We start from the raw sequence: 16,991 nt of genomic DNA, 5'->3' as shown, positions 1-16,991 counted from the left end.
GAACCCCACCTGTACATCCCCTCTCACAGGTGAACACATACAGCCCTGCCACACAGCATTCCTTCCCACTCATTCACTGCAGACATGCACCCTGCTCACACCACAGGGAACACAGATATGAGGGACTGAGCTCCTCTGCTCAGCCATGCACACATAGGTTAGCATGACAAGGACTTGATTAGCTGGGGGAAGCAAGCAGAGATCCAGCATACAGGCAGCCCCCCGTATCTAGCACCCTGATCTCTTGGGGTCTTATCAGTCCAGGTGTAAAGCACAAGTGTGGCCTTGGAACATTCTAGATCTTCATCATGGCAGATCCTCCCTGAAAGGGCCACACAGCCTGAGCTCCAGAGCTGCTCTCTCCCATGCTCCACTCATTTCATCACCCAGACTTCAGCAGGCAGCTGTCCCTTGACAATCACCCATGTCCCTTTTCTGAGGAAGGCTAAACCTGAGGAAGGCTAAACCTCCCAGAGGTGTCCTGTCATGTAAGGTTTCTGTGTCCATAAGCACCTCAGGCCCTGTGCTATGTTGTGGGTCCCCATTGCCCCTGGCGTGATGCTCAGTTTTAGATTATGCTACAGTCTGACCATTGATTCTCTCCCTCACGGGGCAGTGGCAGGACTGATGCCTGCCACCCACTCTGGACAGGACCTTCAGAGCAGATGGCATTGAACCCCTCCTAAGGACTCATAGTACCTGGGGGCTTCCTCAGAGTTCAGGGTAGACTGGAAAGGCCAGGGCTCTACATAGGAAGTGACAGCTCGAATGAGATATTCTTCCCCCTATAAAAGCCTGAGCCCCTTCCTTCGGCATTGTGAGGTTGATGAGCTGTGTCCTTGCTTGGCCATGGTGTTTCCATCAATGGTGTTTTCAGGAGCCCAACCAGCACTCTTTATGTCCATCTTTCAGCTCCTTCTCCCCTGAGGTGGCTCTGTGCAGGAAAAGATAAGGGAGGAGGGGCCAGCCGGAGGGCCTGAGCTCCTGGAATGAGGCCTACAGCACCACTGAGGCGGCTCGCTGATGTCATCTGGATCTAGAAGTGGAGCCTGCCACTGGGACAGTGAGAAGGCGACAAAGAAAGTATTCAGCTCAATAGGCTGTCAGTTAAAATCAGGAAAGAGATGTTCTGGAGTGTTCCTGTACAGTACAGTGCTTACAGCTACAATCACACACTGTATTTCAAAACTATGGAAGAAAATAAAAGGTAAGGAGAAATAAATGTTGGAGGAGCTTCAGCAACCTGTGTGATTTGGACACTGCACAGTATATACATATCAAACACTCCATGAGCATTAATAGTGTGATGCTTCGTGGTCTTCTAAGTACTTAAAAAGTTCAAGTACATAGAATGTATCCAACACAAACAAAATTTTCAAGAATAGAAATCCAGGTGTGGTTATTCACACCTTTAATCCCAGCACTGTGGATGCTGAGGTAGGGGTCTCTGTGAATTTCAGGCCAGTTTGGACTGTATAGCAACTTCTAGGATAGTCAAGACTATATAGACAGACTGTCTTTAAAAAAAGGAAGGAAGGAAGGAAGGAAGGAAGGAAGGAAGGAAGGAAGGAAGGAAGAAAGAAAGAAAGAAAGAAAGAAAGAAAGAAAGAAAGAAAGAAAGAAAGAAAGGGTGTGGTGGCATATGCCTATAATCCCAGCACTTTAGGGAGGCAGAGACAGGAAGATCACTGTGAGTTCAAGGCTAGCCTTGTCTACTCTAGCCTGGTTTACAAATCAAGTCCAGGCCAGTCAAAGCTACACAGAGAAACCCTGTTTTGAAAAAACAAACAAGAAGGAAGGAAGGAAGGAAGGAAAGAAAAAAGGAGGGAAGAAAGGAAGGAAGGAAAAGGCAAGCAGCCCTGTTGTCATATTTTAATAAGCTTTCATTTTGCTTATGCCAAGAAACTACCCCCCCTTCCCCCCCCTTGCAAGCACTGTCCTGAGCAGGGCATCTACAGCAAACACCCCAAGGCTCAGAGAACATTGTGGAAGGAGGGGTAAATGGAAGCTAAGAGCTGGAGAATGGAGAGCAGTGCTGTGAAATGCTGTAGTCTAGATTTCACATGGCCTTTGTGCTCATGAACTCATAGCATCTGCGGTCACCTGCACAAGACCTACACACGATCAAACCAACATCAGTAAACACTCCAAGAGGAAGCACTCATTGGACTTGGTGAGTTACCAACATTAAAAAATAAAAAGCAGCAGGGCATGGTGGTGCAGGCCTGTAATCCCAGCACTCCGGGAGAGGCAGACAGATCTCTGCGATCAGGCCAGCCTGATCTACAAAGCAAGTCCAGGACAGCCAAGTATACACAGAGAAACCCTGTCTCAAAAGTTTTTAAAAAGGCAGAGAGAGAGATACAGAGACAGAGGAGAGAGGTGGGGCATATTAATTAGGAAGGGGACATGTTGGGGATGTGATGATGAGTGTGGGGAGTGGTGATGAATTGATCAAAATATACTGTATGCATGTAAGAGGTTATCAAATAATAAGTAAGTTTTCTATAAAAGAGTTGCACAACCTCATGCAGCAAAGACATAAAGAAAAAAATATAAAGGGGAAAAAAGGAAAATGAGTCATTGTATCACAGCTGAAAGAGCCTCTGTTGTGGATGATTATTAATATTTATTATTGATTTATCTTTTAGTTAAACAGCGGTTGTTCCTAAACCAGCTATATACCCAAATCACCACACAGAGACTAAGATTTATTTAATTAACCTACAGCATAATGCCAGGAAATAGTTACTCCATCCTAAACCTCCAAGCCTGCATAGCTTCCTCCTGTTCAGAGTTTCCAACATTATAATTGCTTTTAGTCATATCTTAGGTCCAGTTCATCTCTCCTCATGGTTCCAAATCCTCTCCTCTTGAATCTCTGCTCTCCCACCTCCTCTGACTCACTTTCTTCTCCTCCCCTCTGGACCAGGATGTCACACCCTATTCTCTCCATTGCACAGCATTGGCTGGTTGTTTTATTGAAAGTACAGAGAACAAATGGTGGGATGTTTACACAAACTTGAGACAAACTTGGGATACAAATAGAGACAAACTTAGTTACACAAACTTAGAATAAGCATCACAATGCAATGTCTGGATTGAAACCAGATAGTGGGGTAGAGAAATCAACATTTGAATGAACAAGAGTAAATTGCATACATTCCACAAGAACATCATACCAACAAGCCTCTGTTAACCTGTTGGTGTCTTTCTGCTCAGTCTTTGCTTATGATTGTGTGATGCACAATGTTATGGAGGTTTACAGACCCACTTTCAGAGTATCTTTCATTAAAAACTCCAGGATGAGTTTTCCCTGCTGTTGGATCATTTGGAGACACTTGCTGTGCCTCTTTGATGGAGATTAAACGTAGTGTGTGAATCATTTTGTATCCTGGGGTTTACACTTCCGTCTTTCAAGTCCTCTGTGTTGCTCTGGGGCCATCCCTGCTAACTGATGTGTGGTGAACATCCTTAAGGGAGCAGCTCAGAGCCCTGCAGCTGAGTGGGCTCTTGCTGGGTTCACGATGCTGTGAAATGCCTTTTGGCAGGTTACATGCTTCCTTGTGTGAGGTGTCTACAAATGCATTTTCCCAGTGACTGAGTGGATACAGGCTGGGAAGATGGTTCAGTGGACAAAACATCTGTTGTACAGCATGAGAACCAGAACATGGATGTACATGCTACATACATATGGAAGCCCAAGGAGTCCAGAAGGGGACATCAGACCCCCTGAAGCTAGTTGTGACCAGCTTGAGGGCTCTGCAAGACCAGCCAGTGCCCATAACTGCCAAGTCACCTCTCCAACCCCAATTTAAATCATTTCTATATATCTATCCATCTATTTGTTTATTTTAGTATGAAATTGTAAAAGAGTAAACCAAGTGTTTTAAAAAGAAAAAAACTTTAAATTTTTTTTTTAAATAAACTCTCTGAGGAGCACACACTTGTACTCTCAGATAGCCTACTCTTTCCCTGAGAGCCTTTCTTTCTCTTTTTACAAAACTTCAGCTCTAATTCATTCCAGCTTGTCCTGAAATCCTTTTCTGTGTTGAAGACAAGAATCCTGGGTTTACCGAGTCAATGTCCCTGAAAGATTAGGGGAAGTCTTCAGTCAGCTGAGGGTAACAGTGAGGAGCTCTGTCCCCCCCCCCCCATCTTTGCTGTCATTGACAAGAGCACATGGTGGGAAAGAAGCAGAGCTAGGTTAGAACCAAGCTCTGGGCTAGAACCAGGCCTTGGACTAGTCCCAGGCTTCAGGTTGGAACCAGGCCTTGGGTTAGTGGCAGGCCTTGGGTTAGAACCAGGCTCTCTCCCTGGAGACTGGCCTTCTCAATCCTTGATTCTTAGAACTTCCTACATGTGAGTGGTGGTGTTTTTCTCTGTGAAACAGGACACCAGATGGCATAAGCTATTGGTAACAGTCTTGAGAAAAGGAAAAAAAAAAAAAAGATAAAAGAAAAGAAAAGTTCTGTTTGTTCCTGTCAAGCTCAGGGCACTGTGGCGGATCTCAAGACAAGAGACACAGAGTCTGTCCCTCAGACAGATGGCAGCTGGGTGTGAGCGTGCCCAGTAGGTATGTGTGCACCAATGTCAGAGCCTCAATGCTAGTGAGTGCTCAGTGACATGGTACTGTTTCATAGGACAGTGACTCGGCGGCTCCTTCCCCTGCTCTTTCTCCATCTGCCAGGACTGGAAACAGGTGGGCTGTTCTTCTGGAATGCTCTGAAGCCTGTGCTTTCCCACCACAGCTGAGCTGCCATCATTCCATCCACAGATCCATCCATCCATCCATCCACACATCCATCCATCCATCCACAGATTCATCCATCCATCCATCCATCCATCCATCCATCCATCCATCCATCCACCGGAGCAATCATCTGTTCACAGATACACCCCACTGAGATTTATAGATTCATGTTATCACTGGAGCACGTGGGGTACCCTTCTCCTTCCTCCAGCCAATCTTAGTTTTCCTGCAAAATCCTACACCCTTCTCATCGAGTGGGTAGTAGTGAGAGATTCTGAGGAAGCAGGACCTGATTAGAATAATCTGTTTGTAGTAGTCACTGCAAGACCCCTGCATAGCACTGTTCTCCACCTGGATGGCAGAGATCGTGGTATCTGCCTACCCCAGATGGACTCTAATTTCCACCTGGCCTTGCACATCTCCAGTAGTAACTAGGTAGCCATCTGCTTCCATGAGAGATGAATGGTCATGACAGCAGGTAGCTTTGATACCAGCCTGGCCTGGAGGCTGAGGCCCCACGGTTATCCAAAGGAAAACAGTGGAGCACCAATTCATAGCCTCAAGCCGTTTCAAACAGGTTGTTCCATCTGTCCCCTCCCCCAACCCTGAAAGGAATTGCTTGTTTTAGAAGCTAAATTCAAAGGTGGATTCTTCCCTGCAGAGACTCTGTTATCTGTAGCCGCAGATACGTGGGAAGGGCACAGTAGGGACTGCTTGGGAGCCTAGATAAGGGTGGAGCCTGTGTCCTGAGCCAACTACAGAAGCCATCTTGGAGGGCAGGGCTGATGTTGTCAGGCTGGCCCTGGAGAAAATGATTTTCTTTCCCAAACAAGCTGGGTTGCTGTGGTGCAACCGCAGCCAGATGCTGGAAGATACTTGGATGGGCTGTCTCGGCGCAGCTCTGCTTTTAAAATCACTCTTGGAGCTTGACAAGGGGCAGGTTTTGGGTTTTTGTTGCTGTTTGGTTCGTTGTTCGGTTTTTGTTTTTTCGAGTCAGAGTTTCTCTGTGTAGCCTTGGCTTTCCTAAACTCACTTTGTAGACCAGGCTGGCCTCAAACTCACAGAGATCTGCTTGCCTCATGCACCACCGTCTCTGGCTCCTGGTTTTGGTTTTGATCACCCTAGCATCCATTTGTCCTTAAAACTTTTCGCATTAAAAATGTTATGTGTTTATTGCAGACAGAATGGAAAACAGAAAACAAGAAAGGACCTGACAAAAGTTAGCTTTCATTCCTTCAGCTAGAAACAGTTTGCGTTTTTTGTGTAATTTTTTTTAGAGGCTACAGGGAAGAGACCAAACATGTGTCATGGACAGTCAGGTGGCTTCTAATCTTCCTCTGTTCCTGACATGGAAGTGACTTCAGCTGGGTGCAAGGGTACTGACCAATAGGATAACTTTCTGAAAACGTGATTTCTGAGATAGTTTTTCCTACTATAGTAAAAAACACTGTAACGATTATCATTGCACATATTTGTAGTAATATTCAGCCAGGCCAAACTTTCTAGCTAAATATCCTCTGGGCCTACCTGAGGCAGTTTTCAGTCACAGACCTCTGTAGATTCCCCAGGTCAAATAGTTTTGGCAGGCTTCTTCTCCCAGCAGGCCCCTCATCTCCCTCCACAGGTTGGCTTACATATGCCCAGGGATGGGAGTATCCTTCCTGGTTCTGAATTTCCTAGATCTCATGGCCCCGCCTCTGGGAAATGTGCCCTTTGAGTGAAATAAAGCACATGCCCCCATCTTGATCGTTGACACTGGTTTATTGACTCAGCAGAACAAACCCAGACCGGTATGCCTGGGGCCAGCTGCACTCGCCCTGACGCCCCACACTCTGTCACACATACTGCCTGTTTGGTGCCTTTATTTACTGAGTCACAGTCCCCCTCTTGGGGCTCCAGTGTGGACTGCCTTCCTGGGGGAGCCCTTCGTCGGCTCTCTGGTCAGGAACCAGGCACCCCTATGTTCCCTCCGCTGTCCCAGATGACCACTCAGTACTCACCTGTTGCTCTATCCCCCACCCCTGCCACCACTGGTGGCTGGCTTAAGACTTCAGAGCTATCTCTGTACCCAGAATTTCCTGGGGTACCCCTCAGCAGAGGAGCACTTTCCTAATGTGCAGATGTGAGTTTGATCCCCAACACTAAAACAACCAAAAAAATCTCAAAACCAACCTTATTGCCTAAACACTTGGTGCTTAAGGTTTGGACCCACCCAGCGTAAGAATGAACTTCTATGGGTAGCAGGTTCACTGTTTATTCCACAAGAAAATGGTCACTATGTGGATACCATGAACTGCTTTTACTGAATACCTGGGACAGAAGATGGGCAAGCCAGGACAGGCCTGGTCTAGCCCAAGCCCTTTGTAATGAGAATAGGTAGAATTACTGTTTCCATGGAGAAGGGCAGGAACTGGACAGAGAGAAGAGGAGAGAGACAGCAGTGGAAGAGGTAAGTAGGGCTGTCCCCCCTTGAAGGAGGTGCTTCTTTTGAGGCAGCCCCCTTCCATGGAGGCTGGCAGAGCTCCAGACCCAGGGAGTTGCAGGGACAGAGATTCTGAGACCCTGCACACCACCTTGCTGTGGTCTCTTAGACCACACTCATAGTGCAATGCAATGTTTCAGGCCTAGGACTGATGTCATCTCCAGGAATCTGCCCTAATTAGATAGTTAAAAAATCCATACTAGGCAAGGATTCCTGCTGGAGGAGGACTCAGCTCCTCTCCCGCCTATATCTCTGGTCTCATCAATTAAGCAGCCGGCCACTGAATTGTGTCTTGATGGATTCTGATCAAGTGGCTAGTTTATTCCTCTGACTAGCCAGTCTTGCCATGGCTTTCTCTGAACCTGCCACGATGCTGGACCGTGGGGAGGGGCATGACCTAGGTATGTCTTTCTCCTCTTGAGGCCTACTCTTTGCAGGGCTGTCCAGTCCTTTGATACTGTGACTTGATGTTGTGGTTTACAGATGTGTGGGGCTGGGTCAGTGGCTCTCCTGGGGTGCAAACAGCCCTTGGGCCTCAGGTTGGGCACATGTGAGAGTCTAGATGTAAGACAGAAAATACACACAGGGAAAAAAAAAAACATTAGGGCAAGATGATGGAGAGAGACCTTCAGCTTTTTTGTGTCCATCAAGCAGGAAACAGGGCAACTTCAGCCTAGACTTGAAGAAGGATAAGGTTGTTATATGAGGGCCAGACTGTCTGTGCAAAGGCCCTGTAGCTTTGGCATCTTGGAGCTCAGTGGGAAGCCTGCTTTCTCTGCTTGTTGAAAATGCCCTTTGCCCATAACAAATTGACCCTAATTAGAAAGGGTTGCCAACAGAGAGGTGTGTCCGCCTTTGGCCACACATAGTGCTGTGTCTTCCTGGAAACCAGCTCAGTGCAGCTGGCAGAGCCTCCTCCCCAGGCAGGCTCTGAGCAGTGGTCTGCTGTGTGGTGAGGAGAACAAGACTACATTATAAGAGTTTCACAGGCCAGCCGTGGGCAAACAGAAGGCCTGAGTGTGCCCAGGGACAGCAGACTGCTTAGATTAGATCACTGAGCTTGGCTCTGGGAGGGAGCAGGAGAGCAGCCAACAAGAACCAGGTCTTTATGAAGGGGAGGCCCAGCTTGGCATGAACAGAGAGTGTGTACACCTGCCGTCTATCTGCAGCCTTTGACAGGCCTCTGGCTCTGGATGGCCCTGCAGGCACATGTACACGCAGCAAACAAGGTTTACAGGTAGACTGCTGGGGGAATGCAGCTCCTAACAGCCTTCTCTCCGCCTCCCACTCCAGGACACACCCGAATGAAACCAGTGGCCAATGAAAACAGCCGGTGAGGCTCTGTGCATAGAACAGGAAGTGGACAGGTTCTCCAGGAGCCCAGGAGGTGGGCTTTGGAGTCCCTCTTACAGAGATGGAAACTGGTCCTCAGAGAACAGCAGTCATGTGGCCTGCTTCACAGCTAGTAAATGTCAGGTGGGCCATGGAGCCTAGAGCTGCCTGAGCCCAGGCCTGCCTCACACTCTCTGGAGTATGGCAGTACTCTTATCACTTTGACTATGGAGAAAATCACTCAAGATTGGGTGGCCAAAACAGCTTTTTATGAAGAAGATTCTGAGGCTCAGGAGTTGGGTGGAACACAGAGGAGACGGCCAGCCTCTCTGTGTGTTCGGGTTCTGATAGAAGACATTCTGATGGAGGGCTACAGTGCCGGGGCTGGAGAAGCTGAGACTGGGTCAGTCCTCACTGCAGTGACCAGGCTGTCTATCAGGGGCCTCGGCTCCTCCCCCAGCCTCAGGCCACAGCCCTTCCAGTGGCTTAAGTCCACTTTGCTGGGCAATGCTACACCATGCTGCCCCCTGATGGCCACAAGCAGCATGTCCTGAGCACAAGGCCAGGGCTTCTAAGGTGTTAGTAGGGCCACGCCCTCCAGAGGCTGGTGGATAATCTGTAGTCTTGACAGGGTCCTGAGTTGGGCTCTGCAGACCAGATAAGCTCCATGACCCCTCACCTGGTTCTTGTCAAAATCCCTACATGAGGGACTTTACAGACAGGAAGCTGGGTGCCCTGAACTCACACCTGATCACTGCTCCCTTTCTTCTTCCTTCCCAGAAGACCCAGCATCCTCCTTTTGAACCCATGGTGCCCTCTGTGTTTGCTTTCAGGACTGTATCTCTACAGGAGGGGCCTGTATGTCTCTTATCTGGAATAGAAAGACTTTCTGACACCCCCCACCCCCCGCGCGCCTGCTGCCCTTAACCCTCTTTCAATCTCTGATATTTTTTAGACAGTATCTTACTATGTAGACCAGGCTGGCCTCCATCTCACAATCCTCCTTCACCTCCTGAGTTCTGGATTACAGACATGTACCATCACATAGGTCCTGATCTTTTTCTTTGTGTGATGTCACCTATGAGTTCCATTGTCACCTCTCCAGAGTTATGACTGCGATGTTGAGTCCCCCCAGGAAGAAACTGCTTCAACCTCAGAGCCTGAGGACAAAAACCTGATAGAAGCTGGCATGGTGGTACATTCCTGTAATACCAGCACTAACCATGGATGTAGAGGATTGGGCCATTCTTGAAAAGAAAAATTTGAGGCCAACCAGAGATACAGGAGACCCTGTCTCAAAAAAGAAGGAAGAGGAAGAGGAGAAGAAGAATGAAGAAGAGAGAAGGAGGAGAAGAAAAGAAGAAGAAGAAAAAGAAGAAGAAGAAGAAGAAGAGGAACCTGATAGAGAGGCAAGGGTTACTCTTGTGACCACAACGTCAGGGCCTTTCATTGTGCTGCTTCTTGGGTTCTGCTTTTTGCCATGTCTGGATGCTTTTCATTCTTGTTTGGGGTCCAGCATAGGTGACACCATTTGCCAATGGCCCTGTCTATTCTGGACCACTCTAGAGCAACACTGGCCACTCTTCTCCTGCCAATAAGATATCCCCTTCTTGGAGGGAGGGTAGGATCGGGAGGGGAGGAGGGAGGGGCTTATGGGGGGATACAAAATGAATAAAGTGTAATTAATAAAAAAAAAAAGATATCCCCTTCTCTAGGTCTTTATGGACAGCCTCTCCATGCTCACCCACCTTCTGCTGCCCTGGTGGACAAGCTGCTCCCAGCCTGCTAAGGCCTTCTCAGCCCCTGCAACCACCAGAGTCTATTCCCTAATAACCCCTTCCTGCAGGATTATGCGCGCATACTTTTGGTTCAGCCTCTCCAGAGAACCTTGAATGATACAGTGGGGCAGAGAGGAGGAACAAAAGAACTGGGGTGACAGGAGGGCTGTGAGGGATACGTGGGCCTTTAAGGAGCTCACACACTAGGCCAGACAGGGCATGGCTCCAAACCACGGACACAAAGGAGGAGGTTGGAAGATAGCTCCTAAGCCAAGGCCAGGGCACACACTGGGGACCAAGAGCCTTGCAGGTACCAGCACCCTCTCCACCTCCCTGTCAGCTGCCTTCTTGTCCCGGTTGTCCCCCTCCATTCATTCCAGGCCCATTGATAGTGCCTGCTCTAATTGGCAATTGGCTGGCCCTAAAAGCCACTGGTTCAGAGTGGACAAAAGGGACAAAGTTCAAGCCCTTCCCTTAACCAGGAGGCAAGATACAAGTAAATAAATGACCACGCTTCTCTTGGAGGAAGGTCAGAGCTAAGAGAACTGCGCAGGGTGAGGGGCGTGGCGACCACTATGATTACTAGAAGGGTATTCCCAAATATTTGCAGCCTCCTCCTCACAGCCCACTCCACGCAAGAGGAACAGACATTGTGCCTTGGCTTCAGTTCATTCCATACATGTTTGTGCTCTTTGAGCCTGTCAAGGAGGTCCGGAATATTGTGGCCTAGTCCCCTTGCAAATCTTGGGCCATGGAGTTTGAATTCCTTATGCTGCTGCTTTATTTGCTGTGTTCGCGCCTTCCCCGCATTGGTTGCGCCCCCTGGTGTGAAGGAGCTGTCTTGCAGCCAGGTGGTCCAAAGATGCCTTATTTACATAACCACCTCTTCAAAATCTTGCTTCTCCTGTTCCCTGGCCCCCAGCCCCACCTTCAGCCAGCGGCTTCACTACACAGGAAGAATCCCCTCCCTCTTCAGTCAATGAAGAGCCTAAAAGGAATGCTCTCACTCCTCATTGATAGGACTTAGGGTTTGAGTCACTTTGGAAAATATTCTTGACTTTACAGCCTCTTAGCACTGAGTTTAAGGTCTTCTTAGAACAGATGAATTCTACACGTACCCTGCCCCTATGCCTGATGCCGTTAGGAGCAAAGCCCTCAACTCCTTAGGAACGCATGTGCCTTGTTTAACCAATGTGGTCTTGGAACCATGGTTTGGACTAATTTGCCATCCAACCTCAGCTACTAGCCTACTGTGTTCTTGGGCTAGAAATCGCAAATTTTCTCTCTGTGTTCTTGGCTCTCCTGTGGTATTGGTTTCCTAAGAAACATGTGGCTTTATTTGCTCTTCTGTTTTGATAGGGTACCCAGCTATGGCGTCGCTCGCTCACTGGGCCAGTCTGACTGTCAGTCGTTTGACAGACATCTGAATGTTCCTAGCACATTATTACTGTTGAGAATCCAGGCAAGCCAAGCAGGACCCATGAAACACTGGCACTGGGGAAGGGGGCATTCCAGTGATAGCTTGGATGCCACCTCTCTGTTAACAGCAGGCCACTCTAAGCTGCAGAACTCAGAAGATACTGCTGTGGGCAAGTTCAGAAAGTCAGTCATTAGTCAGATAGGACCCCCAAGTAGGACCCCACTTTTTTGTGACTCTCTCTCCTATGACCTAAGCTCCCTGCTAAGCATCCTGAGGACCCCTTTCATTCTGTTTACTTTGAAGAGCAAGAAAAACATCCTTAGGAAACCGGTCCTGCACCTTTCCCTTCTGAAGTCTTCGTATCCCAGCTAACTACAAAGATCAAATTCCAGGCCATTTTAGCATTCTCCTATTGTGTGGTTTTAACCTCCATCCCTTGTGTGAGTGTGTTCGCATGCATGTGTGTGCACCTGCACACAGGCTCACTACTGTGGGAAGCTGCCTGGGTGGAAGCCAGAATGCCTTCCTCGCGCCTCCATCTTTTTCATTTTTTTTTCTTCTTCTTCTTAAGACAGGGTCTCTTACTGAGCCTAGAGCTGTTGCAGCTGGCATGGCTGGCAAGTGACCCCTGGGATCCATTTGTCTCTGTCCCTCAGTACTGGGTTCCAGATGCACAGCACCATGCCCAGATAGTACGTCCAGCTGTCCAGCTAGAGGCAAACCAAGATCGCCATGCTGCATAGTAAGCACACTACCCACTGTCACCTCCCAGCCCTTCTGTGTCTATCTCAGAAATGACTATTTCACTGGCATACAGCCATGCACAGTGGCTTGCATATGGTCACCAGCTGCTTCTGCACTATAAGGGCAGGTGAGCGGTCATGGGACCACATGCCTATGATTTTAAAACTCCGGCCAACTGGCCTTTTTAGAAGTACTGACTGCTCAGGTTCAGCCAGCATGTTCACCCCAGGCACTTTCAAGACTGACCCCTGAATGTTCGGGCTTGGGAAAGTCACAAGCTGCTTGCTGGTCCCGTAGGGGTCAGTGTACATCCAGTCCAGGCTGCCAAAGGCTGGTTTGAGCTGAGAAACAGCCTATATTCTGGTACTCTTAGCAGGTATGCATTTGCAAGCAAAGCAGACATATCCCAGGGTGACTGGTGGAGTGCCCATCCCAGGCTTTGCCAGTCCCACCCATTTATATTAAGTGGGGGGCTCCAGACCCCAGCAGCAGAGATGGCCTATATGTAGTCTTATTATTTGTTTTATATGCATGAGTGTTTATGTCTGTTCACCATGTGCATGCCTGGTGACTCCCTCAAAAGTGGAATTAGATTGTTGTGAACCTGCACACGGTTGCTGGGAATTGAACTGGTGTCCTCTGGAAGAGCAGTCAGTGTTCTTAATCACTGAGCCATCTCTCCAGCCCCTGAACTATATTTAATGAACGGGCTAGGAAGCCTTTTTTTTTCTATGTGTTATTAAGAAGAGGTACAAGAAACAGTTTCCAAAGATCGAGAGCCCCCTGGGGTGTCGGACAGATCAGAGTTAGAGGAGGAAGCCAAGAGGCCTGAAGGTGGCATTGCCAGGCAGTATGGGAGCATCTACATTCCTTTTGTTTTTGCAGACAGGATCATATGCCTAGCCTAGCCTAGAACTATGTAGCTAAGGTTGGCTCCAACCTGAGATCCTTCTGCCTCTGCCTCCTGAATGCTGGGATTAGAGGTAAGAGTCCCATCTGGTTGCAACCTCCATTTTCCAGGCAGACAAAAATCTTTAACCTAAGGTACGGTTCTATGGAAGCCATCAACTCCTCACACTAAGTAAGAAAGCCACAAATCTCTGCTTGGAAACCCCAGAGATGCTCAGACACTTTAGAAATAAAGTTCACAGGTGATTATGCATGTTCTCATCTGAACTGGATGTACTGTCTGAAGGTTTATGATTAGCTCTAAAGCACTAAGCCTCTTTCCCTAGCGCCTACTATTTTTTTTTCCCAGCCTAGCTTACACTTTTCTGAGTAAATACATAAATAACATAATCAATGTTCTACTTCATAGCACACTTAACTTATGCCTTCTGGGATTTCAGAGTTTTAGTGTGCAGATAAATCTCAGATTTAAAATATTTTCATAATTTGCCCTATTTACCACTCTATATTAAACACTTTAAAAATTTGTTTACTGCCTGGCACAAACAACTTTTTAAAGATGACCTATTTGCAAACAAATAAACTGAGTCTTCAAATCCTGTCAAATACAGTTTCAGAACTCTGCAACAAAAGGCCCAGTTTGCTATCTTGAGAAAGGATCTTATTTCCTCTAGCTTACAATCCATGCTACGGAAAACTGAATACTATCTACCATCAATCCTAGAATGTACAGAAAACTGAACCACTGTTAGGATTTAAGAACACAGCTTTAATTTCTTGGTCACTTTTGATCATATAAATATATAAATCTTAACAAGGTAACACTGTTAACTGTAATAAAGGCCATAAAAATAACAGTTCTGCCATATTGCACAGATAAATTAATTCAGTTGGCTTCCCCGGGCCCCCACCAAACAGCTTACGAATCAGAACTGAAAGACACGGGGATCTACACTCTTTGATACTGAATAAGGAAGAGTCGTTTGCAGAAAATAAACTTTAACATTTCACATCCAGACATCATATACACCAGTCAGCAAGATCTCTTTATGCTCGGAACAAGAGTCTCACTGGAGTCCTCCTGCGGCAGAGGCGCAGGCTCAGAGCTGTGGCCTGTCACCGCAGCTAGGGAAGTGGTCCTCCGTCCGGAACAGCACAGGCGGCTCGTAGGCTGTGCTCTGGGGTCCGGTGGGCGACGATTTAAAGAGAGCCGGAACGCTGATGGTGTGCAGCAGCCTCCGAAAGGCTCGGGGGAAGGACCCCAGCTCGGCCTCGGCCTTGGTGACCTGCTCCTCCATCCTGGCCACGCTGGTACTGACCATCCTCACGAAGGCCTCGAGCTTGTCGATCCTGCCGTAGATGCGTCTCATCTCGGCGGCTTTGGCGTGGATCCGCGGCACGCCCTCGCTCACCACGTGGGACGAGTCTCCGCGAATCATGTCCAGCATGCCCACGAACTCGTCCACCTTTGCCAGCAGGTCGTCCAGGCTGGCGTCCAGCGCCTCCACCTCGGGCCGGGGACTCGTAGCGGGCAGCAAGCTGGAGGCGTAGCCCAAGGCAGCGCGGCGCAGCAGCGGCAAGTCGCGGCCCGGCGCGTCCTCGGGGCCGTCATCCTCCCACGGCCCCGACGCGCTGCTGTGGCTCTGCGATACGTGGCCGCTGTCCCCGCTCCACGCGGCGCCCAGCGGTTCGGCCTCCTCAGTCGAGACCTCTCGCGACAGGGTCCGGTCCGCGGGTCCTTCTTCCATGTCCCGCTTGGCCGCTTCCGGCGCTAAGCGATTGCGTCATGCCACGCTACCCTGCTTCCGGCGCCTCCTGAATATGTCATGCTCGTGCCAACAGGCTAATCCTCCTGCCCAGATGCCCACAGTAGCCAATCGGGTTCCGTCCGCCTTGCCTGTGCGTTCATAGTGTGTGTCGGTACTGTTTGCCCATGTTAATGAGATGAGATAGAAAGATGGATAGATGACAGCTAGATAATGGATAGATAATAAACAGATCAGACCAGCTGTGGCACAGTCTTTAATCTCAGCACTCAATAGACAGGGGCAGACAGATCTCTTGAGTTCAAGGCCAGCCTTGCCAGTTTCAGGCCAAACAGACTAATTGGAGGACTCCTTGCATATCCCCCCTTCAGGTTACCTGTGTTTGTCCACCTGTCCTGTGGCTAGTGAAGCAAAATCTCCAGATGGAAGGATATTCCAAAGACCTGCCTGGGAATCAGGGGACGCCAGGTGTTTGAGCTCAAGAGTAGTGGAAAAAAAAAAAAAAAAAAAAAAAAAAAAAAAAAAAAAAAAGCAGCACTTCTCATTTTTATTATTAAAGCAAGTAAAACATGAGGTGACATTTACAATTAATTTAAGCAAATACAAGTACAGCAAGGAAATATAGCTGGTGTTATTGTCATCTGTGATCTTGTGAAAAGAGCCAAGAATATTCCCCGCAGGCCTTCGCCTTTCCTACAGAGATAATGTGGACATGCCAGGGCATTTCCTTCATGCCCTTGCCTTCAAGTGTATTCACTTATCATAGTTTGTGTAATTCGTTCTAGAAGGTCATCACCTTGTGGGAAGAACATTCTACACTCTGCCCTATATCTAGGTCACAGTAAGTGCACAACTTTCTTATAGAGGCTTCCACATCCTTCCATTGTGTGGGACCCACCAGAGCTCATGCAAAGATCTTGCCTGCCTCTTTTCTTTACCAATGATAGCAAAATAAACTGCAAAAACAAACAAACAAGGACGGTGAAACACAAAATCATCCTGATGTGTTCATCTGAGCCTTTTCACAAAAGAAATAATAATTTATAAGCATGGATTACATCAAGGTGCTGCCAGGAAACAAAACAAAACAAAAACAACAACAAGATAAGAGTAAAATTCTTAACATTCTTAGAAACATCCAAGATGCTGTTTCTTAGTACCCTGCAGACTGACAGGTCTCTAGGAATCTACCTGTGAAGACAAGCCAAAGGTAGAGACAGCCTTGTCTTGAAGGGATTTGTAGTGGATATTTTGTACAAATGGCCTGTACCCCATCATCAGGAAATGTAAACCAGATCCCCAGTGGGGAGCAGTTGAGAAAGGCTTGGGCTGTTTACTCTTGACGCGGTCATACACAGGCAGGCACCCACACACAAAAGACAAAGTGGTGGAGACAGTTGGAGTTTGGTTAGGGGTAAAACACATACTCTTCCTGGGTATAGTTTATGTGACCTCTTTCCCTACTGGGAATTAAGAATTAGAGAAAGATAAAAATAACTTCCAGAGACAAAAATCGAGAAAACTACAAGCTGCTTTCGTTCTTCAACATATCAGTCTATTTGGGCCAGTTGACCCAAGTCCATCACTGTGAACCTAAGACACGCTTGGGAGGAACTTGCCATCCAGACAGTGAATGTCAGCCTTTCATATCCGGAGGTTAATAAAAGAAATGTTTTCTTCAGGTTTCCAACACACCAGGCTTACACAGGCATACCTTGGGTGGCTGTCCTATTAGAACTCGCATTTATGTTCCATCGGGTGGTTTTGCAATCTTTCTTAGGGTGTCTGGGTGGTGACCTCGACACCA

At 47.9% G+C, this 16,991-nt stretch overlaps 1 protein-coding gene across 1 annotated transcript; it reads right to left on the bottom strand.

Annotated features, from left to right (window-relative positions):
* Positions 1-14,166: 14,166 nt before the first annotated feature.
* Bloc1s4 (biogenesis of lysosomal organelles complex 1 subunit 4) lies at positions 14,167-15,200 on the bottom strand. Its single transcript, XM_021630451.2, has one exon. It carries the CDS (start codon positions 15,164-15,166, stop codon positions 14,519-14,521), a length of 648 nt encoding a protein of 215 aa, XP_021486126.1. The 5' UTR covers positions 15,167-15,200; the 3' UTR covers positions 14,167-14,518.
* Positions 15,201-16,991: the final 1,791 nt, after the last annotated feature.

Source organism: Meriones unguiculatus, chromosome 12 (genome assembly GCF_030254825.1).
Source record: "Meriones unguiculatus strain TT.TT164.6M chromosome 12, Bangor_MerUng_6.1, whole genome shotgun sequence".
NCBI classification, from domain to species: Eukaryota; Metazoa; Chordata; class Mammalia; order Rodentia; family Muridae; genus Meriones; species Meriones unguiculatus.
Note: the sequence above shows the minus strand (reverse complement) of the source record. Positions and strands in the feature narration are given on the sequence as shown.

Bases quoted from the DNA above. Each gene is read 5' to 3' on its own strand.
- Bloc1s4 (XM_021630451.2), bottom strand. From the start codon at position 15,166: ATGGAAGAAGGACCCGCGGACCGGACCCTGTCGCGAGAGGTCTCGACT.